This window comes from Eleutherodactylus coqui, chromosome 2, assembly GCF_035609145.1.
Source record: "Eleutherodactylus coqui strain aEleCoq1 chromosome 2, aEleCoq1.hap1, whole genome shotgun sequence".
Classification (NCBI taxonomy): domain Eukaryota; kingdom Metazoa; phylum Chordata; class Amphibia; order Anura; family Eleutherodactylidae; genus Eleutherodactylus; species Eleutherodactylus coqui.
In genome coordinates this window covers 195,833,385-195,861,301 of record NC_089838.1, presented here as the reverse complement: position 1 = coordinate 195,861,301, position 27,917 = coordinate 195,833,385, and the positions used below count along the sequence as shown (strand labels likewise).

Sequence of the window (27,917 nt, the reverse complement as noted above, 5' to 3'; positions counted from 1 at the left end):
CTGCAGAATTTGCCACTGAAGTTTCCGCTGCGGATATTCCACAGTATTTCCACCACATGTAAACGTGCCCTAAGTCAGCTTGAGGTATGCTGCTACGTACAGAGTGACCTCAGTAGTAATAGTGACCCCCACAGTGGCCTCAATAGTAATCGTGACCTCCCCACAGTGGCCTCAGTAGTAATCGTGACCTTCCCACAGTGGCCTCAATAGTAATAGTGACCTCCCCACAGTGGCCTCAGTAGTAATAGTGACCTCCACAGTGGCTTCAGTAGTAACCGTGACCCCCACAGTAGCCCCAGTAATAGAGCTGCTCCTGAGACCTATTTACTTACCTCCTCCTCTTCTTGGCACTGCTGTCACTGAAAATGTGTGCGCCTTAATGTCTCCTCTTGCGGAACCAAGGAAGAGAGGTCATGGGAGGTGGATCCCGGGTGCACAATCTGATGGTAGTGTGTGCATCCTGCAGCAGTGCCACTGAGTGATTAGCAGCCGAGGAGCCACGGCACCCAGGCTGGTAATCAACTTTATGGTGACCCGGCGTCCCCGAAAGCTGGACAGATGTCCTGGAGGCGGGACAAAAAGCGTTTAGAGACCCTGGGGACACAGAGTCCCAGAGCGGGTCTGGTCACCTTAGCTAAGTATATGGGTTAAAAATAGGTGACCCATTGAGTCCGGGGATGTAAGTGTTATATTTAACTCCCCCATTATTCCCTTGGTGTCAGCGCTGTAAGCACCACTTAGCAGCGCCACTCAATGCACTGAGTGGTGGTATCCAGCGCTGACACCAAGGAAACAATGGAGGAGGTAAGTATAACACTTACATCCCCGAACTCAGCAAGGCACCAACTTTTATCCCATATGCTTAGCTTAGAGGGTTAAAGTAGGTGACTAATCCCCTTGTAAAGATATTTCAAAGTTATGGCTGTGTCTCTTCGCTGCACTATTCCCACATGGAGCCACTCACTAATGACATGCGTACTTGCTGCGTGCTGCCAATCCCCATGCACTATCGTGCTGTGTATGTGCGCGTGACATACACCAAGATAGAACGCACTCTGTGTTTTTTTTGCATTAATAGCAACATGACAGCCATGGGAGATCGGTACCGCGCATTACACACATAATACACTGCGCCCAAGCACTCCTGTGATTCCCACCTAAGGAACAAGAGTCACACACAGGACCCTCTTCCAAGAAACATTACACAGTGCAGCCTGTTCAGGGTGGAGGATGATCCATTTAAATCTTAATAGTTTTACTATAAAATGTAATAGAAATTCTCCGATTTGAGCTCCTTAGTAGAGGAACAACTAGTACAACTACGAGGAGGAGAGCCCATCACGTGACTGACAGCCGAGGACTGTCCGCAGCCCCCGGGCAGCTAAGCGGGAACACAGAGCAAAGTAGAGGCGACTGCGGCGTCCTTATCGCCTAGCAACCACAGCGAACTGTCACCAGCCGCGCTGGACACGCCCCTCCGCGCAGTAACGTTTCTGCTCATTAGTGTCTTTCCAACTTCCCACCAATCCCCTGAGCGGTTGTTGCAGGGCTCTCCGGCTGAGGCAGTAGAGGGGAGGAGGCGGGCGGCGGAGGCTCGGGCTGCTGTTTGAAAAAATAGAAAGGATGTCGACTAGACGGAACATCGGAGACCCGGAGGTGAGAGCTCGGCCGGTTCCAAGCCGCTGGGTGATGCGGCGCTTGTGCGCGCTTTGTTGGTTTTCACTCTCAGCTCTTTCCATCCATGTGTGGTCGCCATCCGCCGGCTCCCTGCAGCTGTAGCAGCAGCGGCTCCCGGCATGTCCTGCAGCAGCTGGAAACCACATGTACCGTTACATGGGGCTGCGGGGTTACATGGGGCTTCCTGTAAGGAGCTGTTCCCACAACTGATTCCTATTACCTCTCCATAGGATAGGTGATGAATGATTGATTGGTGGGGCTCTCACTGCTGGGACCCCCACTGATTCTGAGAATGGGGGTCCCATATCCCCCTGTGCGCCCCCACAGTGAGGAGGGGATGGGAGTGATGGTTGAGCATCCATAGTGCCACTCCATTCCTCCTCAGTGGGGCTGACATAGCCGACCGCCTAGACTTGGCTTTTTCTGTCCGCCCCATTGTAATCAATGGATCGGCACCGTACGTGCTCACGCCATTCAATTCCTTCCTCACTGTGGGGGCGCAGCAGATATGGGATTCCCATTCTCAGGATTGTTGAAAGTCCCAGCAGTGCGCCCCCTACTGATCAGACCTTTATGCCCTATCATTTTAGGATAATCCTCTAATATCTGGGTAGTTTGGCTCAGCCATACGATATTTATAGCAGCTCCATAGGGGCTCGCACACCTGGCCGCAGTCTGAACAGCCTCGTAGGCTTCGGGCACTGCTGCAAGGCTTTTATTCCTTTAACCCTTTCCAATCCAATCTGTATCCTGGTTTTCCTAGGAGGCTTACTCTTTTTCTGCTGTTATAAAACAGTGCTATCTGCTGGCTAAAGCCGGTACTGCATGAGGTGACACATTGTATAGGCTCTGACAGCAGAGAGGCTGGTAATATACAGTAAGAGAACCCCGACAGACGTCTTCCAACATTGGAGCTGTACAGCCTTAAATAATAATGTCTTCACAGGCAGACAATGGATTGGAAAGGGTTAAGGCAGGGCTGAGGGCTGTACGGCCTGTGCATTCAGCCACCTCTACGGAAGAGCGTGCCACAGGTGCCTGACATGCCGTAATTTGAACCCAACATTAAAGCTGGGTTCACACAGGGCGGGTTTGCTGCGGAACGGAATTTCCCTGAGGCAAATCCATCTGCGGCCGCAAATCCTGGGATTAACCAGCCATGTAGATGAGATTTGTAAAAAATCTTGTCCACATGGGGTGGACAATCTGTCGCAGCAAAGCTGGCGCTGCGGCGCGGATTCCCGGGACGCAGCATGTCAATTCTTTTTTTTTTTTTCCCGTTGCGGCCTCCCTCCTCTCTATGGGAGAGCCGGCTGCAACGGAAAAGCATGCAGCGAAGACGCTCCAAAACCCGATCTAAGTGCCGCGGGTGTTGAAGCTGCCCTTATCCCGCGGAATTCTTGTGGTTTTGCCACAGCGAAAAAACGTGAGATTTCCGCGGTGAAACCGTCCCGTGCGAACCCAGCATTAAAGGGTTTTCCAGGACTAGGATATTGGTGACCTATTATCAGGGTGGCTGGAGCGCATTCATTTCTATGGCACTGATGGAGATGGCTGAGGGCTTGGGCCCCGTAAATCATGTTATAACGTTTACATGTGCAACATTTGGTTGTGTATTGTTTCCACTGAAGCACAACATGCTTTATAGAAGATACCAGGAATAATATCATAATACCTGAAAAACTGCTAGGAAGACATTTATATTCTAGGAGATGCAAAATGAAATGATTCAAAAAAATGCTTGAGACTCCGGTCTACATATAGTCTCCTTCTGCGTAGGATCAGGTGGGTAGCAAGGAAGAGGTTTCTCTACATGCGGTATGAAGTGTTACTAACCACCCCGATGCAGTTAATGGAATAACCAAAAAGAGAAGGCACGTTCTTATTGGTGATTCAACCACAAGGGCCCGTTCCTGCGGGTGTATTTTCTGTGCAAGTGGTATATGTGTAGTACATTTTACTGTATTTTATGTGCTCACCGGGCATGTTCACATGGGCGCGTGACACCCCCCTCCGGCCAAGATTTAAAATGCTTTTTAGCCTAATGAGGTCCCCTCCCCCTGGCCTGTAAAGGCTCTCAGAGGCTCCTTGTGTGTAGCAGACCTCTTATTTTCCACTTGTGTAGAGCTTGTTGACCACTAGACGTGTCTCTATGATGTGATTAAAGATATTTGGCCCAGTTAAGAGTTTGAGAGGGGGCGCGTTATTGGAATGTGAGAAGCTGGATGGTCGTATCGACGAATTGCCGTCCACCTGGGCTGTTCTGACCAGACTGTTAGGAGGTGTTGGGACCAGTGGATGTGTAAAGGCACACACACAAGGCATCTGGGCTCAGGACGTCCTCAACAGTTCTCCAGGAGAGAGGGTCATCTGATCATCAGACAAGTAGGAGTAGCTCCAACTGTTTTCTGTTTAGTTGTCTGCCATCCAGAGACAGGTGGAACCATCGTTACACCCCTGTGTCTGTCGGAGCTACTTCCAGGGGCTTGGCTGAAGGACATTTGATCTCGTGACGCTCATTACATGTACCGCTTTTGACACCGACCAACTGTTGCCTCCATTTGCAGTGGGGTTGTAAATGATGAAACTGGTCTGCTGTGGAGTGGAATTGGGTTGTCTTCAGCGACGAATTCAGGTTTAGTTTGGGCACTGACAATGGTCATGTTTGTGTCTGAGGGCCTAGGGGTGAGCGCCATGAGTGGTATGACGGACAATGACAGCTCAGCGATATGTTCAGGACATCCTGCAGCCACATGTGTTCCTCTCATGGCGGCTTCCAAGAGGCATTTCCCAGCAGGATAATGGTCAGCCACACATAGCAAGGGAGCCACAGGAATGTCTCCACAACATTGTCACACTTCTGTGGCTGCCTGGTCACCAGATATATCACCAATACAACATGTATGGGACCATCTGGGATGCCAACTTCAACAGCCTACTAGTTTGCATGATCTAGAGACTCAGTTACAGCAAATGCATCCTGCTGCATGTTGGTCCACTATATGGAACCTGCATGCCTTCATGCCCTCCCGTATCACATCTTGTATCCAAGCTAGACGCTGTACAACAGGGTACAGAGGCTCCATGCCCACCTGTATCACATCTTGTATCCAAGCTAGAGGCGGTACAACAGGGTACTAGAGCCTCCATACTCACCCATTTCACATCTTGTATCCAAGCTATATGTGGTACGACAGGGTACTAGAGCCTCCATGCCCGCATCACATCTTGTATCCAAGCTAGAGGGGGTACAACAGGGTACTAGAATCTCCATGCCCCCATATCACATCCTTTATCCAAGCTAGAGGGGGTACAACAGGGTACTAGAGCCTCCATGCCCGCATCACATCTTGTATCCAAGCTAGAGGGGGTACAACAGAGTACTAGAATCTCCATGCCCCCATATCACATCTTGTATCCAAGCTAGAGGGGGTACAACAGGGTACTAGAGCCTCCTTGCCCCCATATCACATCCTGTATCCAAGCTAGAGGGGGTACAACAGGGTACTAGAGCCTCCATGCCCGCATCACATCTTGTATTCAAGCTGGAGGGGGTGCAACCGGGTACTAGAGTCTCCATGCCCCCATATCACATCTTGTATCCAAGCTAGAGGGGTACAACAGGGTACTAGAGCCTCCATGCCCGCCTCACATCTTGTATCCAAGCTAGACGCTGTACAACAGGATACTAGAGCCTCCATGCCCTCCCGTATCACATCTTATATCCAAGCTAGAGGCGGTACAACAGGGTACAGAGGCTCCATGCCCACCTGTATCACATCTTATATCCAAGCTAGAGGCAGTACAACAGGGTACTAGAGCCCCCATGCCTGCCCATAATACATCTTGTATCCAAGCTAAAAGTGGTAAATGCCCTCCGCTTTATCGCAGTAATCAGCATTGGTTTTTAAATAGCATAAAATGTATGGAAATTCGCAACACAAATCTAGTTTTGATGCTTTTTGCTTTGTTTACTTCTTGCATGTTAGTTTATCTAAAATACTTTTATTTTAGGTTCTTAAGAAAAGAATTCCCCAGAATCCAAAGTACCAGCATATCAAGACAAGACTTGATACAGGTCAGTGCATTCTAGTATTTAAGAAATGAAGTTTGTAGGAGTCTATGTAATACTAAGGGTGCGATAATGGATTTCTTATTGTTATTTTAGGCAAAATAAAGCTATATGTGACATACAATATATAATGTCAGAAGACTGCTGTCATTAAATAACAACTTTTAATTCTGCAATTAGTGAATTAGTGCTCAAAAGATGGCTGACTGGAGCAGGTGTTTTATGGTCAGCAGCCATGTTTGTGCTCACAAAAAGAGAGCAACCCCTTATATTGTAAGGCTGACTGTTATGTAGAAATGGCGCCTAAGTGATAGTTGCATAGCTTTCACTAACATTCGCATACACCACAATATTTTAAAGTGTATTTTTAAAGTAAGCATATTAAAGGGGTATTTGAGAGACTAAGCCTGGGGTCACACGGGGCGGATTTGCCACGGAGTTTCCCTGCGGCCGCTAATCCTGGGGTTAGCCAGCCATCTGGACGAGATTTGTCAAAAATCTCGTCCACATAGGGTGGCGAATCCATTGCGGCAAAGCCGACAGAAGCCGGCGTGGATTCCCGGGACGCAGCATGTCCATTCTTTTTTTTCTGCTGTGGCCGTGCTCTCTTCTATGGGGGAGCCGGCCGCAACAGAAAAGCATGCAGCAAAGCCGCTCCAAAACCCACAGCTAAGTGCCGCGTGTTTTGAAGCTGCACTTTCCCAGGGGAAATCTTGCAGTTTTTCACTGTGGCAAAACCGCCAGATTTCCACCTGAGAATACGACTCATGGGACCCCAGCCTTAATGTGTGTGTGTGTGTCCCCCCCTCCCCCATCCGCTAGATGGGTAAAAACTAATAGATCAGTGGGAGCCCCCAACAATCTCAAGAACGGGGATCCAATCAGTCTCTGAGTAAATGGAGTAGAGGTTGTGCAGGCACAGAGCTGCTCCATTCATTACAATGAGAGCACTGGAGATTAAGTCACATTAATCAGATCCTCATAGATTTAACAGTTTTCACCTATCCATTGGAAGGGTGAAAATTTGAAAAAAAAGATTGTTTCCGGAATACCCCTTTAATATATGTTGTTTGGGCAGAGTTACCTTTTTATTACTGTACACAGTCTTAAGGATATTGCAGTTTCAAGGACCAAGAAATAACTTTTGTCCAGTAAATACTCCACTCAAATCCAATTGGTGGCCTTCAATGCCAGCAGATGCATTGGATGTGGGTTTTAGAAGAAGTCCTGAGTGCCTTCACAGTGCACATAAGGGGTTATCTATTGTAAATAATCTTATTGGGGTTTTGGAGCCAATATAACTTCCTGGAATGCAGAGATCCGTAATTAAATGATATCAATTAAATGGATTCTTCAGCTTTAGACTATTGATCGTCTTACACTTAAAGTTCCCATTCACAGCAGTGGGAACTTTGCATGTAATACAAAGCGGAGCCGCTGCTGTGGGGTCGGTGCTGTCTGCTTCGGTAGTAGTGCATCATTCTAGTGTACAGCTGATCGCCGGGGATCTCAGGTGGCAGACCCATGCTGATCTACTATTAATGGCCTGCTGTAAGGATAGGACATCAGTAGTGTACAGCTGAACAACCGCTTTAAAGTTACCTGATGTATATAGACGTTATTTTAGGCTAGGGCTATGTGACGATTAGCTGTATGACAATTAACTGCGACATCGTGCTGCCACTGAACTCAATGGAATCGCTGCTATGTCCTGAGTGCAAAAAAAACAGCTAGGTTGGTTTTTTTTGCAATCGCCACTTTGTGGCAATTTGTCAGTGAATTCAATGGCAACGCGATATCCCAGGACTACACAGCGATCTTAAGTCACACAGCCCCCATCAAGACCAAATTTGGCGTGTGGCCCTAGCCTGACTTTTATATACATTAAATGTGCCTGATTCACTGATTTCTGCATTCTAGAAAGCTTTATGCTGGTTCCAAAAGGCACATAAGAATGTTTGCAGGAGACAAGCCCTTATAACTTTTATGTGCAATAGACAATCCCTTGTAAGTTACCTGTTTGGAAACCACTTTGCATCTGGGGAGCATTGCAGATACTTATGTGTATTTGTGATATACTCCCAGATGAACAGCGGCATCGGTTTACGTGACTGTAGAACTTTCCTCCCAGTGAAAAAACACTTCTCTGCCTTATTAGTAGTATGATACAATATAAATGTCTTTACTCTGATTGTATTGATTAGGTCTGCTTGTAGGGTGGACATGAATGTAGTTTACTAGTGGAGTTGTTTTGCATTGGAACAACAAATAAACGTATCCGGCAGGAAGAGATTTTGGCTTTGTCTGAATACACTGATTACGCCATTTGAAAGCAAATAGTTATTGTTGCTAGTGTGTTTCACCAAACAGACTATTTAACGGTATGCCTGAGTGAAGAATAAAGGTGCTCTTCTTTCTTATTCTTAGTCATCTTACAGTGCAATGTTCTCTACCCAGTGCTTCAGACCTCACAAAGCCCTTCAGTTCAATCTTTAGACTTTAAGACTCGGAAACAAATGAAACACTTGTTCTCATATTGAATATCACCTTGGAAGTAGGCATGTTCCTTGTATTACCTTTTAAGGACCAAGCACGGTAAATATACAACGTTTAGTCATTGGCTTTAATCCACGCCAATAGCAAAAATACGGAGCAGGATTGAAGCCTCTGCTCCTGCAATCAGGTAGAAGCAAGTTGGGTTGTCAGCTGTTGGTCACAGCTGAGAACCCAGATCAGAAGGGAAAAGCGTTTAACCACTGCTGCCTTCTCCTTTCCTGGGTACAGAGCGCTTATTGAGTGCTATGTACTAAGTGGAAGTGTTTCTTCCACTATGCAACCCAGCGATCACGTGACCGCCGGGTTCCCCCTGTTATAGCAGAGCTGCAGGGTCTTAGCAGACCCTGATCAGCTCTGCCAGTGACTATTGTCACTACAGGGAATGTTCTCTGCTTTAGCTGAGGCTCCTATGGATGGCCCAGCTACAGTGGAAAGTGTGACATAAAAAAAAACCAAAACATGTGTATGACCCCTAGAGGTCTAAAAAAAAAAAAACAGAATAAAATAAAAATATATACCGTACATAAAAAAAGAAAATGACCTCTAACTGTCGCCATATATGCCCTGTAATCCAAAACCATACATATTGTATATCAAAACGTCTAAAACAAAATGAGGAACCCATTTTCATACTATATTTTAGCGTAAACATACTAATTAAAAAAATATATATAAATGTTAAAAAATTTTTTTTAGCTTTTTACCTCCCAATAAAACTAAAAAACCTGAAAAATGGATATAAAAATACCCCTACATGTCACGGGGAAAAAAAGGCAGCAAAAGTAATTTTGGTAGTGGAAGGAAAAAAATAGAGAAATAAAACCACCATTTGGTTAAAATCCCTAAAAAAGGTCTAGTCCTTTAGGTACAAAACAGCCTGGTCCTTAAGGGGTTAACTTTAACTAATATCAATTCAGTTTTAGTATAGCTAACTTAATCCATGTTAAATTCCATAAAGCCAACATGTTCTAATAGTTTACTAAACACAGCACATGTTAAAATTTATACAGGAAATGCATGATTTAAGGAAGAATTAAGGTGTCTGCTGTTTAAGCTTAAATCACTAGGAGTCCAACCCTCATGAATAGCATATGATACAGTTATGGGTTTATGGAGGTTTTAGTATGCTCTGCTTTATGCACCCTGCTCAATAAAGTATCTTTGCCAGTTGATTACTTCACTGCTGTCATTAAATCAGCATTCTCCTCTTATTCATATTATCATCTCAACGGGAGAGCAAGGATCCCACAACCCCTGCTGCCACAGCCTCCATAGAGCCATATAGAGGTGTCAGGTCTGCGTACTTGGCTCTTTCCTTAATTTCAAAGCAAGCACCCCTGTTCTCCTAGGTGACTGCTCCAGAGGTAGGATCTGCACCTATGAGGCCTTTGCCCTTTGCATATGCCATAAATGATTAGGTGGGTATATACCTTTAATTAAAATCTGACAAACTCTACCAATCTGCTCATCTCTTCCTCCTCTATTACACATTACTTGTGAAATGATGACTCCCAATAATAGACGCCGATCAATGAAATCGGCACTCCTTTGCCTTGCCTTCAAATAGGCTGATTTAGAGTCAGAGTATCATTATTATCGTCAGCACATCTCCCATTTACACTGGGGAATGTGTCCAATGATTTTTTTGGGGGGAGTGAGGGAGCACATAGCAATTCCAGCCAACAGCTGATTGGTGGGATATTGTATCGGTGTCGGACCCCCATCAAGGATAGTTATCAACAGTTTAAACTGGAAAAGTGGTTTAATATGTAAATGAGATAGTACAATGCCTCAGGTCCGCCACCTATTAGAACATAGGATTCCCACAAGTCAATTTCTGACTTTTTAGTAGGCCTTGTAACAATGACTGAGAATATTAGTCACAGTCATAGTCTTCTCCAGAAGGAAGAGATAACCATGTACAGACAGGCTGTTTTGGGGTTTTTACCCCTCACCAGTGTACAGTAGGTTTCTGCCTGACTGCGTGGGAGATCTATACATGTGGGTGCAGAGCGGGTATAGATTCTCCTTGTGAAGACTTATAAGGCCATGCGCGCTCCTTTGGAAAATGTAATATGGAAATGGGAGATGTACCAATCTTCAATTTGCATGCGAAATTTCCTGGAGGAATGTGCATGGCCTTATAAGACTCTTCTTACCTTCTAGGTACTCTCCACAAGGAGACACTATATACCCCTCCTAACCTTAGACTGTCCTAGGAACACTCTTAAAAAAAAAAAATTAAAAAAAAAATGAAATTGTGGTTTCCAATTTCCCTTACAAATTTCCCCCATTTTTTTCAATACACCCCAAAATGATGCAGTAGAAAATATATAGTTTCCTACAAAAAAAAACAAGCCCATACACTGCTACATTAATAGGTAGGAAGGGGGTTAGCGGTGCAGAACCTGGTAATGGTTGACACGGTGCAGAGCCTAGCAGACACATTATTATGGACTTCTAGAGATGATTTGTTGGACTAGAGAGCTCTCGGGAGCCAAATAGCCAGTGCGCCTAAAAATAAGACACCTGTTTATGGGTTACATCAAAAAGATACGTTAAGAGAAAAGGTCAATGGGCGGGACATACAGTACACTGACTTCTAGGTTATTCCAATCTGTAAACATTATTATTTAAAGGACATTTGGGTAATATTTAGTGTTTGTAAATACTGTACATGAATTAATATTTTCCTCCTAACTGCTTACTTTTGCTCTCCTATTGTGCTAGTTATGCTTCAATGTGTGTTTTAGCCTGTCAAGATCAAAGCCTAGTTGTCCTTTAAGCCTGGAATGCATGTGCCACAATGACCAGTTGGTAGTGGCCTGTGACATCATAGCGTGGAATGATTAGCTGCTCTACTAGAGCAACTTGTTTGAGGTGACACTTAGAAGTACCATGTCTCTCTTTCCAGGTAACAGCATGACCAAGTATCTTGAAAGGATAGAAGAGATTAACAAAAGTAAGTTTAAAAAGCCAAACTATAATTTGTATTAACCCTTTGCAATCCAATTTAGGATTCAGGGTTTCCTAGGGGGTTTTCTCTTTCTGCCATTCCACAATGGCGCCATCTGCTTGCTAGAACCAGTAATGCGGTATGGGATATGCTGGAGAGGCCCACCCAACAACAGAGCGGCCAGTAATATATAGAAAGAATACCCCGCCGGATGTCTTTAGACATCGGAGGTGTACAGCCTTCAACCAGAATGTCTTCAGACGTCAGACAGTGGAGTGGAAAGGGTTAATAGTTGGAGAGAAGTGATATTGCTTTCAGACTATATCCACATAACACAATTTAGTATTCCTACAGGTCGGTGTCTAACAGATAAGTAGCCAGAGTACTATGAGCATTCTGGATATAGACTTAGATGTCACAATCTTCTAAATTATAGTATTCGCTTGCTCCTTTATATCTGTTAAACAGACCATGAAGAAAAGTTGATGAGTCTAATATTGGACATGACACTAGATGGCTTGTCCCTCACCATTCTTATACGAAGTAATGTAATAAAAATGACTTATGAAGCAGTCAGGTTTCATTAGCCTGATAAACTGTGTCAGTACAATATTTGTGCAAATTATCTCCACTTACCCCGCTGCATTGTCCGCACGGTAGCAGCCTCACAAATACAGTTTTGTTGCTGTCCAGAATCCAATTCCCTCAGCTCTCATCAGGTTTCTCTTTATTTTTATACTCTTGTTGAGAAGAGTCTGGAGCACACACAGATCTTTGTCTGTATAATATACACCTTCTGGGTTTACTAGAATAGGTACTTTTGTACCCCCTGGTAAGGGTACCTCCTATCCATGTGTAATCAAACCCTTGGTACAGTAATTCTGTCTTATGAGAGCAACTGGGGGAATATGATGTCTGAAAGTATACAAATCTGATAAAAGCACAATGGTTAGGACTGTCTTGGCATAATGAGGAAATGTGGGACGAGATGGACCATTTCTCACAGGCTCAGAGACCTGTTGAGTCAGTTTACTAGTCGGACTAAATCCTACACACTTGGATATTTTAAGTGTTCATCAGTAATGTCACAAAGCTCTGATGAGGCTTCTGGTCAGACGGAACCAGGTAATGCATTGTATCGTTGTAGTGTGTATGTGTGCTAGTCATACAGAACCTTCTCGCTAGTATGTTACTTTTCGGGGGGGGGGGGGTGTTGTATGTCTGTTTTTTATCTTCTACTTGCTTAAATTGGTTTTATTATTAATCAACAACATGGTCTAAAGTAAACTGTGTTGCCTGTAGATGCTGGTAACCATTTGGCCCTTTTATTACATGGAAATGGGATTGAGGGTTGTTGGATCTGACTATGTAGAGGTGGTTTTCTTTCCCATACAAAAACATTTCTGTACAGAATCATTGAGCCATCTCTCTGTACGAGGGATTTGGATGTGGGGTTAACTGCAGTCGGAGCTGAACGGTTGTGTGTTTGAGTATCTTTACATGGAACCTGTCAGCTTGAAGAAGCAGTCCTAACTGCAGGCAGCATGTTATAGAGCAGGAGGAGCTGAGCAGATTGATATATAGTTTTATGGGGAAAGATTCAGTATAAATCTCTGCAGATTCTGAGCTTAGAGGTCCAGTGGGTGGAGCGATCAGTGATTGGAAGCTGTTTCTAAATACAAAGTCATGCACAGCTAGTTGTCGATCACTAATAGCTCCACCCACTGGACCTTTAAACTCAGAATCTGCAGGGATTATAACGTATAAAACAGAGGTTATACTGAATTTTTCTGCATACAACTCTACATCGCTCTTCTCCTTCTGCTCTATAACATGATGCCTGCACTTTTGAATCCTGTTTGAGCTGACGGGTATCTTTTAATCCGCAGTCCTATGTTTCAATACTATGCAACTAGTACAGATGGACAGTATCATAGTTGATTTGATTTTTTTTTTTTCATGCTAATTAGGAAAATTTGCTAAATTGTTTTATTTATTTATTTTTTATATCCTCAGATTACAGATATAAAAAAGATGAACTTTTCAAACGGATTAAAGTCACTACCTTTGCCCAACTGGTGAGTGAACATAGTTGAGAGGTCCTCTTTTTAAATATTATTTAATCCCTCAATGACCGCCATAAACCTTTGTGTGGTGGCTATGAAGGGGTTTTATTCTGATGTCTTTTTACGGCACCACATCAGAAGCCTGGCACAAGTCTTCTGTGCCAGGAGGAGTGAGTGCTTAGCTGTTGAACAACAGCCTGGCATTTGCTCAAACAGCGGGGACTGGAGAGACCTCTGATCCCCGCTGTCTAACCCTTTTACATGGTGTAGTCAGTGCGACCGCAGCATATAAAAGGCTGACAGAGATCACCCATCGGACCCCTGTAAATTATACTCTCGTTCCTGATGCCAGCTATCGTGGCCTATGAGGCTCAGCCTCTGGCTGAACTTCACAAGCTTTATAATACACTGTTATACTGAAGTTTATAACAGTATATAAGAATGATAAAAGATACTGATGTTTAATTTCCCTAGCGGCCGAAAATGAAAAGTTAAAGTGTTTAAAAATTAGCAAAAAAATAATTTAAAAATAAAAACATCATAACTCCACTTTTGTAAAAGGAAAAAAAATATATTAAGAAAAATCACAAATCTGGTATCCCCACACTCGTAATCACCCAGTGAAAAAAGATAGTTATTTAACTCACATGGTGCACGCCATGAAAAACTAGTACCACAAAAGGAATCCCCTCACGCAGCACTTTTGGCAAAAAAGAAAAATGTTAGAGGTATTTGAATGCAGCAATTCAGAGTACAAAAATAGTAAAACATACAAAAAAGTGTATGAACTTGGTATCACCAAAATCGCAGTGACCTAGAGAATAATGTCACATTATATTGCATACTGAACGCTGTAAAAACTATATCCAAAACGCAAATGGCATTATACATTAGATGTACCCCAAAATGGTGCTGTTAGAAAATACAACTTGTCCCACAAAAAACAAGGCCTCATATGCTTATGTTGATGGAAAAATTAGGAAGTTATGGCTCTAGGAATGTAACCATGAAGTAAACGGGAAAATGAGTTGGTCATTAAAGCTCAAACTGGCTTCCTCACTAAGGTGGTAAACATGATTTATGCTGATAGATCTCCCTCCATCCTAGGTGCCATCCACTGTTGGGCTCTTTTCACACTGTGCTTTTTTTAGTCATCTTGGGCTCTGGCTACATCAGGATGGATTGTGAAACGGAACTGGGATCAAACCAGAGGTCACTGTGTGAGACCGAGACCTCTCATTTCCATTTTGCATAGTTAATTTCCCTATGTGAAATGCAGACCAAAAATGTCTCCGTCTCACTTATTGGATTCCTCCATAGAAGATGCAAAGCTGCCACGAAGGCTATGATAGGGTTGAAAGAGCCTTACTTGTACATGGATTCCGGTATGCACCTCTAGATGCCCAAGGGACTTGACGCTGCATTCTACTGTAGGTCACTGTAGACTACTAGTACATTTTGGTTTTGGTATTAGTATAGCTCTTGGGCAACATTACCAACAGTATATAAAATGTGGTCTGCTTTAGGTTTGTCAAGTGAGATGTCTTTTTAGACAGCTAGGACAGCCCATAGTTTGCACAAATCTAGGCTATTATCGGAAGGCAAGGTCAACCAGAAGAAGATTACTGTAGGGACTTTTTTATTAATGCTTTGAAATGACTACACAAGTTTGGAATATTGAAATGCTCGTCAAACTTTGAACCGAAAGGTGTAGTTGATATGTTTACTCAATAACTAAACCTGATTAGTCTGTTAAGTTTCACCTCTTTGCACCTCCAGTCTGCCTATTTAAGTTGGCAATTTGTTGTTGATTACTTTTAACCCTTTCCAATCCACCGTCTGACGTCTAAAGACATTCTGATTAAAGGCTGTACGGTTTCCGATATCGGAAGACGTCCGTCGGGGTATTCTTACGGTATATTACTGGCTGCTCTGTTGTCGGGCGCCTCTCCAGTATGTCCAATACTGCAGTACTGGCTCTAGCCAGAAGATGTCGCCATTGTATAATGGCAGAAAGAGGAAGCCCCCTAGGAAACTGAATCCAAAATTGGATTGCAAAGGGTTAATAGAACATTGCATTGCAATTCTCCAGACCAGGTTGTGCTAGTGATCAGTTGAGTTTACTAATTTGACAAAGGAATGAAATTATTTTTTGTTAATAAAAAAAATACAAAAATGGTGCCACATATAAGTGCCAGGTTCTGAAAATTAAAAATGAACACTTTTCTCATTCCTATTAAAAAAATAAATAAATAAAACAAAAATCCTAAAATAAAAAGAAAAGGTACAACAAATTATCAAACCTCCTCCCCTTCTAGTGCGGACACACATTTATCATGCATTCTGTCCTATCAGAATGCCACATTGTGCCCCAATGATACAGAATGGAGGCTTCCCAAACCCACAAGCCATAATCGCTGTTCTCCTTGCTGCTCCTAGTTGTAACAAAAAAAAAATTGCACCCAACTGTTCTTCCACCGTATACAGATGCTCCATAGATGCCAGGAAGGGGAAAATGGCTTAAAACATGAATTGAGATCTTTGTTGTAAGCAGTAATGGTGACATCAGTCATCAAGAGTAACCTGTATATATTTGGTATCTTTATACGTAAGAGAATTGGAGGATTTTTTCTTTTTGGGGGTGGGGGGTGGCAATTCCACAATCTATTGCATATCACTGAATTGCAAAGCAACTTCAAAAGCAATATTTGTCGATATTTGCTTTTAAAGAAATCCATTGTTCTATAGTTATGGGAGAATTGAAATATTCTATTATGTTCAGGTACTTCAAGTGGCATCTGTATCGGATGAGAGCGAGGGGGCTGACATTACGAGCGAGGAGCTGCTGAAACTGGAAGGTAATGAATATTTTAGCGGTTTAGGTATCCAATTATGTCACCCAATTCCCTTATTGACAAGGTGACAAATGTCAAGAGAAGGCTATTAAGCCTTTATCCCCTTCCATTGGTTTTGTAACTTCCTTTATTAGGTGTTCCAGTCAACTATATTTTTTTTTCTAAATCGCAGTCTCTCTAAACATCTGCTTCCCTCTTAGGCTAGCTTCACACAGGTCAGCGCGATATGGGACCATGAATCCTGCTCCCATATCACGCTTGCCAACCGTGTGAAAACCCCAGGGTTGGAAAAGTAAATAATGTAAAAAGAACTCCACCCTGACACGGATACTAACTTCAATTCATAAGGATAGGAATAATCATTGTCGCCCCTTACTTTGAAGGCTGGGGTGTGGCATACAGAAGCCCCCTCCTAGTCGTAGCAACCACAGTATTTAGATAATCTGCATTAGGTCCATAGATCCATAGATTTCCATGAACAGACATACAAGTGATTATCCAAATCCTGTGGTTACTACTACTAGGAGGGGGCTTCTGTATACCACCCCCCCCCCCTCCTTCAAAGTAAGTAGTAAATTACTGTTATTTCTATTTTACAATTGATGGCAAGTATTTGAGATTTGTGATTGCTACTACTAGGAGGGGGCTTCTGTATACCACACCCCCCTCCTTCAAAGTAAGGGGCGACAATGATTATTCCTATCCTTATGAATTGAAGTTATAAATGTCAGTACCCCTATGAGTGCACAGTTTTGTTTTTTTTTACATTATTTACTTTTTCTTTCATGTTCAAAACTCCTTGGGGTTTATTTGGATTCCTCTGTGACTGCCTTGTTTTTGGATGACTTTGGTGGCATAGGAGGTCTGGTTATCCGCTAAACTAGGACTGCTGATGTAGAGGTCATGTTCTATCTGGCTACATGATCTCACATCGCACACCCATTGTTTTTAATGGGGCCGGCAGCAGCAGAACCCGCCCCATTGAAAGCAATGGAAGAACTATGTGATCTTCTGCTGTAGCTGTGACAGCTGCGCCGGAGGATCCCTGCATCCCTGAAATGATGCAAGTTTTTTTTTTTTTTTTTTTACGTGAAAACAATGGGCGCTGCGATGCGAGATCACGCAGCCAGATAGAACATGATGCGATTTGTTTCCTGCATCGTGGTGCCATGCAGGAGAACATCGCTCATGTGTATGACCACATTCAAATGAATAGGGTTCATATTTGTGCGTCTTGCAACGCACAGATCTCTCCTGATTTTCTCGGCTGTGTGAAAACGGCCTCAGGCAGTGTTCATACAGCATAGAAATCTATATTACTTGCCTTAAATTTCTAACAAAGATTTAATTAGCTTGAGCTGTGGATCCACATCACAGCCCCATCAGTGGGAAGATCCTGCATGCAGATTCTTCGATGTGGAATCTGCGTCAAGAAGTTGCATGTCTCTTCTTGATGTGGGTTCTGCATCAGAGAATCTGCATGCAGAATTTTCCCATTGATAGGCTAAATCACCTTATGTATGGACACCCGCTGATTGGTGTCATCTCTATCTGCCCCTATGTTTTAACACACAATTATTTTGTAAGTAAGTAGTTTTTTTATAACCTTTTATTTAGAGAGCAATTCCATTACGTCAGAAGTGGATGCAGAGCTTGTGACTGACCGAACTAATGGAAAAGGAAGTCCCTGTAATGTCCCTCTGAGTCCAATCCAGTTAGTGGACACTATAGAAGCAGGAGAATCTGTTAATTCTGCACGCTCTACACTGCAGAGGTTAGTAACCATTGTGGGATTGTATATGTTTACATTACATAAATTTAAATATGGTTTATTACAAACTAGCGTACCCGTCGCGCGTTGCTGCAAAGACAGACAGACATACATACACACATTCGTTTTTATATATCTAGATAGCAGCTTTCAAGTTACCTCAGCGGTATAATATATAACAACCAATCACAGCACAGCAGCTTTCATGTTACCTCAGCAGTATAATATATAGCAACCAATCACAGCACAGCTTTCATGTTACCTCAGCGGTATAATATATAGCAACCAATCACAGCACAGCTTTCATGTTACCTCAGCGGTATAATATATAGCAACCAATCACAGCACAGCTTTCATTTTACCTCAGAGGTATAATATATAGCAACCAATCACAGCACAGCTTTCATTTTACCTCAGCATTCTCAATATCCAGCAATTGTCTTGTGAAACGTTCGGCGGATGCATCATTTTGTAGTTGAACACGCATCCCGTTGCTCGTAATGCCTTTTGCTTTTGTGCTTGAGATGGAAATCAAACGATCTTTGTCTGGGGGGCATAACTGTCGACGACGCTCACACGCACCCCACCTATCGTAGGATAGTTGTACTATGCCAGTAATCTTCACAGGAGTGTACTCAACAACTTCCCAAAGTTTCATGGCGATTAGATGAATGGTGTAGTAGCGCAAAAAGGACAGACAGACAGACATACATTCCTTTTTATATATATAGATGACATCAGGAAGTGAGAGAATTAGATTCCGTATGTAAAATTTGAACGCTAATTATTTTGTGCTTAGAATTGAATAATCGAGTTGGGACCCATTAACTTTTCCTATTTATGACATAATCAATGCTAGTGCCAAATTTCAAGTTTCTATGACATTGGGAAGTGAGAGAATTAGATTCCGTACGTAAAATTTGGACGCTAATTATTTGGCGCTTAGAATTGAATAATCGAGTTGGGACCCATTAGCTTTTCCTATTTATGACATAATCAATGCTAGTGCCAAATTTCAAGTTTCTATGACATTGGGAAGTGAGAGAATTAGATTCCGTACGTAAAATTTGGACGCTAATTATTTGGCGCTTAGAATTGAATAATCGAGTTGGGACCCATTAGCTTTTCCTATTTATGACATAATCAATGCTAGTGCCAAATTTCAAGTTTCTATGACATTGGGAAGTGAGAGAATTAGATTCCGTACGTAAAATTTGGACGCTAATTCTTTGGCGCTTAGAATTGAATAATTGAGTTGGGACCCATTAGCTTTTCCTATTTATGACATAATCAATGCTCGTGCCAAATTTCAAGTTTCTACAATATCGGGAAGTGAGAGAATTAGTGGCAATGATGGAAATCGAACGATCTACGTGGGGGGGGGGGGGGGGCGTAACTGTCGATGAAGCTCGCACGCGCGCCATTTATCATAGCATAAATGTACTATGCCTATAATCTTCCCAGGAGTGTACTCAACAACTTCCCAAAGTTTCATGGCGATCGGATGAATGATGTAGTAGCGCATAAAGGACAAACAGACAGACACACACACACACACAGACAGACATACATTCAATTTTATATATATAGATGTAATTCTTTACAAGGGGACAGAATGTGATCAGTTTTCACTTGGCTCATTGTTCAGTTACCCTACACTTATTTATTAGCGAATTGCTTGAACAACAGTTACTCGGTAGATTCATTTTACAGAATTGCTTTTTAGAAACTAGCTTGAATTTCCTGCAGTAATCGTACCATCCCCTCTAGGACCTAGATAGAAAATGTAGGAGGAAAAAAAATTCTTATCTTCAGCCACAAGTCTTAATTCCAGTCAAGGATAAATCTTAAATAATTTATGTTTAAGGCCTTATTCCCACTAAAGTATTTTCTCTACGATGTACGTGCACGTAATATGCAGTGAATGGAGTCAATGAAAGTACATTGATTTTCATTAATCCATTCACACTTGTGAATATTCATTGCTTGTAATACACGCAGCGTGTTCTATTTTACCTCCTATTACACGCACACAGCCCTATTGTTCTCATTGCATATGTGCGGTGTTGAATACACAACACCGCTATGAGACGGGGCAGGGAATAAAAAATAAACAAGTCCCACTGTGAACGGCTGTGTGTGAGATACGCTGGCATGCACAGTGCACAATGGCTGCCGTACGCAACAAAAGCTGGCTCTCATGGCAGTAAAACGCTACGTTCTACGCATACGGCTGTTGGAATGAGATCTAATACTTTGGTAGTCTTACTAATTTAACTTTTGTATTTACAAACTACATGCAAGTAAATAAATATGGGATTTCGATATAGCTTTTATTGTTTAGGAGGTTTATTCACTATGTCACTTTGCTGCTTTCCTCTTTCCAGTGTCATCAGTGGAATTGGTGAATTAGACTTGGGAAATGATCCTAATATGAGCAAAAAAGATCTTCTCTCTAGCCCAAGATGCCTGGACAAACCATACCTAGATTGCCCTTTCCTTCTCCTTGATGTCCGCGATAGAGATTGTTATGACCAGTGCCATATTATTGGAGGTCAGTGTATAATTTAAAGTTACTCGATATTGTATTTACTTTAACTGAATCTTAGGGAAATAAAGCGTAAAAAATAATTACACAATGACGCAATATAGTACCACACTGCTGTGTATGTTTTCATTTTTTTTTTTTTTTGAGTTTAGGGTGAGCCTCAAACATAACAATAATTCTGAAGAGCAATGTAACTGCTGATCCTTTTGTCCACATTTGTGCAATGTGACGGCCATGGGGGCCAAAGCCTTCACTACTCTACATATTTAAAATAATCTTCTGTTGCGTTTTCTGTCACCGGTCTGAAGGAAACTATAAGGATATATTCATGCAGCAGATTTGTTGGGTCCTGCAAAAACCCATGCAAGAGCTGCAGAAGTAACCCAATTAAGTGGTAGCACCTAAATATGTGCTATCACTCTCTATGGTGGTACTTTTAATTATGTAATTTATACTTAAACAATAATTTATATGTAATTAAAGCCCTCTAGAGGGGACCTACTAGGCCGGAGGTTCCATTGCAGAACCAGCTGAAAATACTGGGAGAGAAGGCAGCTGGGCGGAAAGTGGGAGGTCATCATTATAGTCAGTAGGCGCTGTTCAGACGCTGGGATTCCCCTTTCCAGGTTCCCGAATGGAGCAGGAACGCAAATTCCGCAATGCAGATGTGAAACCACCATAAGGGCAGAGACACACTAGCATTAGCACAAATACACTCGCCGCAGTGTATTGCGCATGAACAAGGCTTAAAGAGCAACATAATCGGCCTGTTGCTTGCATGTCTGTGCATATTACTGGGCCGGTTTACACGTTTGTGAGACGCACCCTTTCCGTAGAAGTTAATGGCTATTTGAAGCCTAATAAGGGCCTGCTGCCTCCTTTTCCTGTGTTTTGCGCAGTGGCACACCCTTCCTCTTGCGTAATTTCGCCCTGCCATAGACTCCTATGGCAGTTTTGCTGCGCAAAAAGCAGGACCTTTTTTTTTTTTTTTTTTTGCGCACGCACAAAATCCGTTCTCAAAACTCACTTATGAGAATGAACCCATTGAAATGGGTGCGCAAACAAGGTGGTGTGAAGAAGCCCCAATGCATGATCTACCTCGATGGCTTTGTAAAACGTCAATGTAGAGGGTGTCACTTAAATTTTTCCCCAAATCCTTTCAAGACTGATAAATTAATCTTTCCACCTCTATTCCAGCCATTTATAAGGTATACAGTATTCTGTAAATCTTGTCCTGTAACATAATATTGTGGTGTGCTCTGTATAATGTCATTATTTGTCTTTGCATCTGCAGGCTACAACTACCCGACTGCAATGCTTGCTAGAACAATGAATCCATTCTCACAAGAAATCCTAAATTATGTATCCTTTTGTATCGCTCTATATACTAAGAATTCTGACCAAGATTTATTGTGACAGCACACTATTTCACAATAAATTTGGCGCATATTTTGTGTCCGTGTGCCTGAAAGTGAAATCCACTCCAGCGACAAGCTCTGAGAGCCTACCAAATTCATGTTTTTGAAAAGCGATGAGCTTGGTTTTAAACTGCGATAGAAAATTACAAATTTTTGTACAAAAGAAAACGTGCGCCAAATTTTACAACCTTTTGTACAGCAAAATCCTGGCCCAGGTACTTTTTACATTTTATATATAATACATGTTAATTTTATGTATTATTGATGGAGAGGACAATTGTCTAACAGTAAATAGACAATAGTTTTACTGTTGACTGTTAGAAGTAACACTGCATTCCCGAGAAGTGCTTGAGAAGGATCCCACCACCCATTAGAAGCAATTTCTTGAGTACTTCTAGACTATATTTTTCTTGTAAACTTATTTTGTATTTTCACTGAAAATCTGTGATGCTTCAGTCCGGCATTCAGACTTTTTTCCCAATTGATTACCTGTTACTACAGTAGTGCAGAGGTTTAGTGATGTCTGTCCATGCTTTCATAAAGCTATCTTTTTCGGATAATGGAATTTTTTGAGCCTCTGCCTTATGCTATCTATATGCTGAGGAGAAGAGTTGGCAGTGTGGCTCATTTCACCAACTGTTGCTGGAACTACTAAGGGTTCATTCACAGAAGTGTAAATATGTAGCGTGTAATATGCAGTGAATGGAGTACATCGATCATTCACATCTGTGTATATACATTGCGTATAATACACGCGAGAAGAAAGCAGCATGTTCTATTTTACCGCCTATTACGCGCATATAGCTCTATATCTATTGGTTGGATAGTAAATGCTGTACATACGCAATACAGGGAATACGCAATTTCCTGCTCTATCTATAAAACAGAGGAGGGAATTAAATTTATATATATATATATATATATATATATATATATATATATATATATATATATATATATATATATATATATATATATAAAAAATTCACATGATATATGCTGTCATGCAGTGCACAATTGCTACCATATGCAGCGATAGCCAACTCTCACAGCGGTAAAACGCTGCATAATGCACGCAGCGTTTTACGCATTCGGACAGATGAATGAGGCCTACCTGGTTGCATAATGAATAGTCTCTTCCACTGTACAAGACATTAGTATAATAATTACTTATTACCTTTTCGACTTAACTATATTAAGAAAAATGCCCATGGAAAAATAATTATCCTGTATGATGAAGATGAGAGGATATCCAGCCTAGCCGCAACAACAATGTGTGAGCGAGGATTTGAGAATGTATTCATGCTTTCTGGAGGTAAAGGGATGGATTTATTTACTCCTGTTAAAAAATAAGACCTCATGTGATTAATGGTGGACAGGGGTGCGGGGAAGGTGGGGGGGGGGGGGTATGGTTCTAAATGTAAGCAATGATTTAGTTGACATTCAGTGTCATTAGCATTGTTAGTTATTACAATCTCTTGGAGTCGGCACTACATAGACTGCTGCTTTATGCAGATTATGCGGGGTTGTATATGAAAGCTGTCCTGCTTTTGGATAAATTCTTTAAAAGTAGTAAATTCTGCATATGATATGTTCACATGAGTCATTCTTGCACAGGTTTGAAAGTCATAGCTCAAAAATTCCCAGATGGCCTTACAACTGGTTCATTCCCAGTCACCTGCCTACCCCAACCAACCAAATCCAAATCTGCTCGCAAACAAAGCACTCCAAGACCACCTACCACAGCAGCGGAGAACAAATGGAGATTTTCCAGTGAAGATCTGGAAAAAATAGAGCAACACCTAGAAAGATTGCTCATGCCAACAGACACTGCCAGTGAGTACTCACTCTTACCCCTCTTCCAACAGGGTACTTTTTCCCTCTGTCAAAGCAAATTGGTTTCTTTCACAATGCATGCTTTCACCTTTTTGCTGTAATGTATGTAACCAAGAGCCCTGTGTGATGCTTGTGTTTTAGGCCGAATGCACACGGCCAGATTCTTGCTGCGGAATCTGGAGCGAATGTCCATTTTCTTTTTTTTTTTTTTTCTGCTTGCGGAGGTAAAATCGCAGCAAGCTTTATTTTAGTGCAGACTACTAGAGATGAGCGAGTATACTCGCTAAAGGCAATTGTTCGAGTGAGCATTGCCTTTAGCGAGTACCTGCCCGCTCCAGACTGAAGGTTCGGGTGCCGGTGGCGGGCACGGAGTTGCGGGGGAGAGCGGGGAGGAACGGAGAGGAGAGATCTCTCTCTCCCTCTCTCTCCCCCTTGCGCCCTCCTGCTGACTGCCGCTACTCACCGCTCCCCCGCACCGGCACCCGAACCTTCTGTCTCGAGCGGGCAGGTACTCGCTAAAGGCAATGCTCGCTCGAGCAATTGCCTTTAGCGAGTATACTCGCTCATCTCTAAAGGCTACGCATGGACAGCTTCCATTGAAGTCAGTGAAAGACAGTCATCCCGCAGCCCTTCCACAATCATCATTGCAGAAAGGCCATGGGATCCACGTCATTGTAATGGATCCTAGTAATGCAGAGGCATAATTTATATTGCGCATGTGCGCTGGCACCACGGCCCGCCACATCCGCAGCACAGAAAAAAAGAATCTGGACAGGTATGCAGGGGTCACCAACCGGGCACTGGGTCGGATTCCACTGCAGGAGTCCGCATGCACAATCCGACCCGGTCGGGTACATGCGGCCTAAATCAGATGACTGACATTGGCAGGACTGGGACAAAGATGTCGGGAGTGCCAATGTGGTTTGATCACAGGAGGAGGCAGGGATTCTTGTTCGCTTTTGATTGGCTGCAGAAACCAATTACACAAGTGGACATGGCCTACAGCAATAGAAACCAACAGCAAAATAGGCAAGAAGTACTATAACTCCGGAACAATGTAACATAGAAAACTGTTGTGCATTGCAGAAATACCGATTTGCACAATCTTTATTGATCTATGACTGGGTTAGGGGATTACGCTTTTTTTTTATTTATTCACATTTCTCTGTTGTAAATGCTGCTAACAAAATATTTATGGAAAAGACCCTTTAACCCCTTAACACTTCAGGCGGCACATTTACACTACGCAAGTTCGGGGTTTGTATGGGGGCAGATCGGGAGTCGACCCCTCTCCTTACACTGTGGGTGCAGGCTGTTATTACAGCTGACACCCGCCCGCAACAGCTTTGATTAGCACCAATGCTGATCGGAGCTGTTGACCCTTTAAATGCTGCTGTAAATTCTGACAGGCATTTAAATACCCTGATTGATGTACGGGGGTCCCAAAAGGCTCCCCAAGATGAGATTGTGGGGTGCCGTGAGGTTGCCATGACAGCCATGGGCCTTCAGAAAGCCCCGAGGGCTGTCATGGCAGATTGCCTGGCTTGATTGCCTGTCAGATCACAGTATAATGTATAATGTTAATACTATGGTATTACATCATATTACAGGAGTAATCAAACTATCAAAGTTCTTGTCTGCTATTGGGACTAAAAAAAAATCTGAAAGAAAGTAAAACTCAATTTAGGAAAATTTTCTTTTTTTTTTTTTTATTTAAAAGAAATTAAAGGTAATAAAACCTTTGAAGAAAAAAAAAAAAAACCTTGTCGTGTTTGGTTTTTTTTGTTTTTTTTCTTTTGAATTTAGATTTTTTTAAAATTATATTTGGTATCATTGCATTCATAAAAGTCCGATCTGTCAAAGAAACGCATTATTTACGGTGAAAGCTGTCAGGGAAAAAAACAAAACAAAATGCCAGAATTACCCTTTTTTTGTTACCCCTGTCTCCAAGAAAAAAATGGAAAAAAAAAAGTTTGAAAAGTTTAAGGTACTCCAAAAAGGTACCAATAGAAACTACGGGACGTCCCTGTAGGAAGAGAAAACGGAGAAAGATCTAATTCTAAAGATGCTGTCCCATAAGTATTAGGCCGCCTGCAGACCGCCGGGTCGGATCCGGCTGCGAGAATTCTCGCAGCGGGACCCGACCCGAGCCCCTGCAGAGAGCAGCACGTACTCACCTGCTTCCGTGGCTCCGGCTGTTTGATGCGTCGCCTGCCAGGCAGCCGGCGCATGCGCAGACCGGAGCCGGTGGCCGGGGAGTGAGATTTCTGTGCAGGGCTCTGCGGGCCCCGCACAGAAATAGCGCATGCTGCGATTTGTTTGCTGCGCGAGATTTTGCGAGGACAAATCGCAGCCTTCTGCCTAGAATTGCGTTTTCTAATGCAATCCTATGGCAGCTTCTACAGGCGGAGATTCCACGGGAAATCCCGCTGCAGAATTTCCACCCGTGTGCAGGCGGCCTTAGGCAGGTGGCTGCACTTCATGGAAAAGAGCACAATGTACACACAAGGCATCCAGAGTGATGGGCAATCAGGTGAAGGTTGCAGTGATGGAAAATGTGTTTTCCTGGAGTTGCTCCATAATGATTGCGTGTTTCCTGGAGTTGCTCCATAATGATTGCGTGTGTTTTTAAATCCAGTCAACACATTCCTAGTACTGTAATTCTGTTGCCCATCAAGGTCAGTGCTGATTTCGGACAGAACTGAAGTGTTGCGCCCTCTGAGAGGGCTGGTTGCTGGAGTTCCTCTGCCAGTTATTGTAATATTACACTGTATAAGGCTCTAGGTTCTACAAAGTTTGCACTAGTGTTTTTTTTCTTCTTTAAAATATCTCACCCTGTCTGTAGACACGTGTCCATTTCCCTGTAGTGGGAAAACCATGTTTTTACTTAATTCCCATAGGGCACTTGAACTAACGATTATCTGATTGCATGTCCAATATACTGCAATACTTCACAGCATATTGCAGCATATAATACATTTACAGGCATTCTCTTAAGCCCTGACAGCGGCATCTAAATCATTGGTCAGAATTGGAGTCCTCTCTGATTCCAGCTGTTTCAACTGGATGCCGGCAGTCAGACAGCTGACACCAACCCCGTATTGAGTAGGCTCGACTCCAGAGCCTGCTGCATACACTGACGCACAGCGTTTTCCTTACGTGTACAGTGAATTAAATATTCCAAACGTGGTTGTCAGTGCTGTACTACTATGTATTTATTTAACTTTTTTTGCACTTTCACTTTCTAAAATATAGACCAAAAATTCCTGATGGGTCTACTTTTAAGAACCAGGAACCTAAATATAGACTTGACTGAATAGTGCCTGCAATATAGATTGCATGACCGCTCTCTTTGTTGCCTTTAGGCCGTCTCAGCAGATTATCTACTGGAAGATCTGAGTCAAAAACGGCCAACTCAAGAAACAGCCAAGTCCCATCGTCTGCCAGTTCCATCAGTTCCCGATCCATCCGCAGCATCAGCCCGCACTGCAAACCATGGAAATAATTAGTGTTCACCCGCTGTAATAAACAACTGTTTTCACTCATCCCTACATGTCTGTCCCCAGTAGAGCAGTTCTTATTCATGCTCCAGCAGTATTGCTAGCTTGACAATGATTGGTTGGAGGGGATGCAAGACAAATAGAATGCTGTTTACAGGTTAAAGGGAACCTGTCAGGAACTTTTTGCCCTCTAAACCACTATCGCTACCTAACCGTCCACTCATGTGCTTTCTAATGGTGTCCCAATTGGCCCAAGGGGATGCTGAGTTTGGTTTAAAAAAAAACAAAAAACTGCTTGGGCTATTGTGACTTTTTTTAAAAAGGCCCATGGGCGGAATGGTCAGGTAATGGTGGCAATTTGAAGGGCAAAAAGCTTCTGCCAAAATCCTTTTAAATCAATGTATAGAATGAACTGTTAATTTAAGTTTTTATTTATATACATGTAATGGATTGCTGTTTTCTTGTATGTGATAGAACAGGTCCCCAAGGGCTCCTGACCTTCTGAAGTTTAGAGATTGCTTTTACCCTGTTGTCTTGTACATAACACTACAGAATTTTCTACGACCAAATTTCTTTGACTATATGACTTCATGTTTCTACTTACAAGCTGTGGTCCTAACTGGCAGAACAAACTGCAAATAAAATTACTTTTTATGACTTTA

The 27,917-nt window shown here is 42.7% G+C and overlaps 1 protein-coding gene across 1 annotated transcript; it reads left to right on the top strand.

The window, feature by feature from the left end:
• The first annotated feature begins 1,530 nt into the window (after nt 1–1,530).
• Nucleotides 1,531–27,917, top strand: CEP41 (centrosomal protein 41). The gene is made up of 11 exons (XM_066589923.1): nt 1,531–1,656; nt 5,692–5,755; nt 11,220–11,267; nt 13,278–13,339; nt 16,110–16,185; nt 17,800–17,956; nt 20,341–20,507; nt 21,796–21,863; nt 23,120–23,234; nt 23,537–23,755; nt 27,121–27,917. Exons 1-11 carry the CDS (start codon nt 1,624–1,626, stop codon nt 27,258–27,260), a joined length of 1,149 nt encoding a protein of 382 aa, XP_066446020.1. The 5' UTR covers nt 1,531–1,623; the 3' UTR covers nt 27,261–27,917.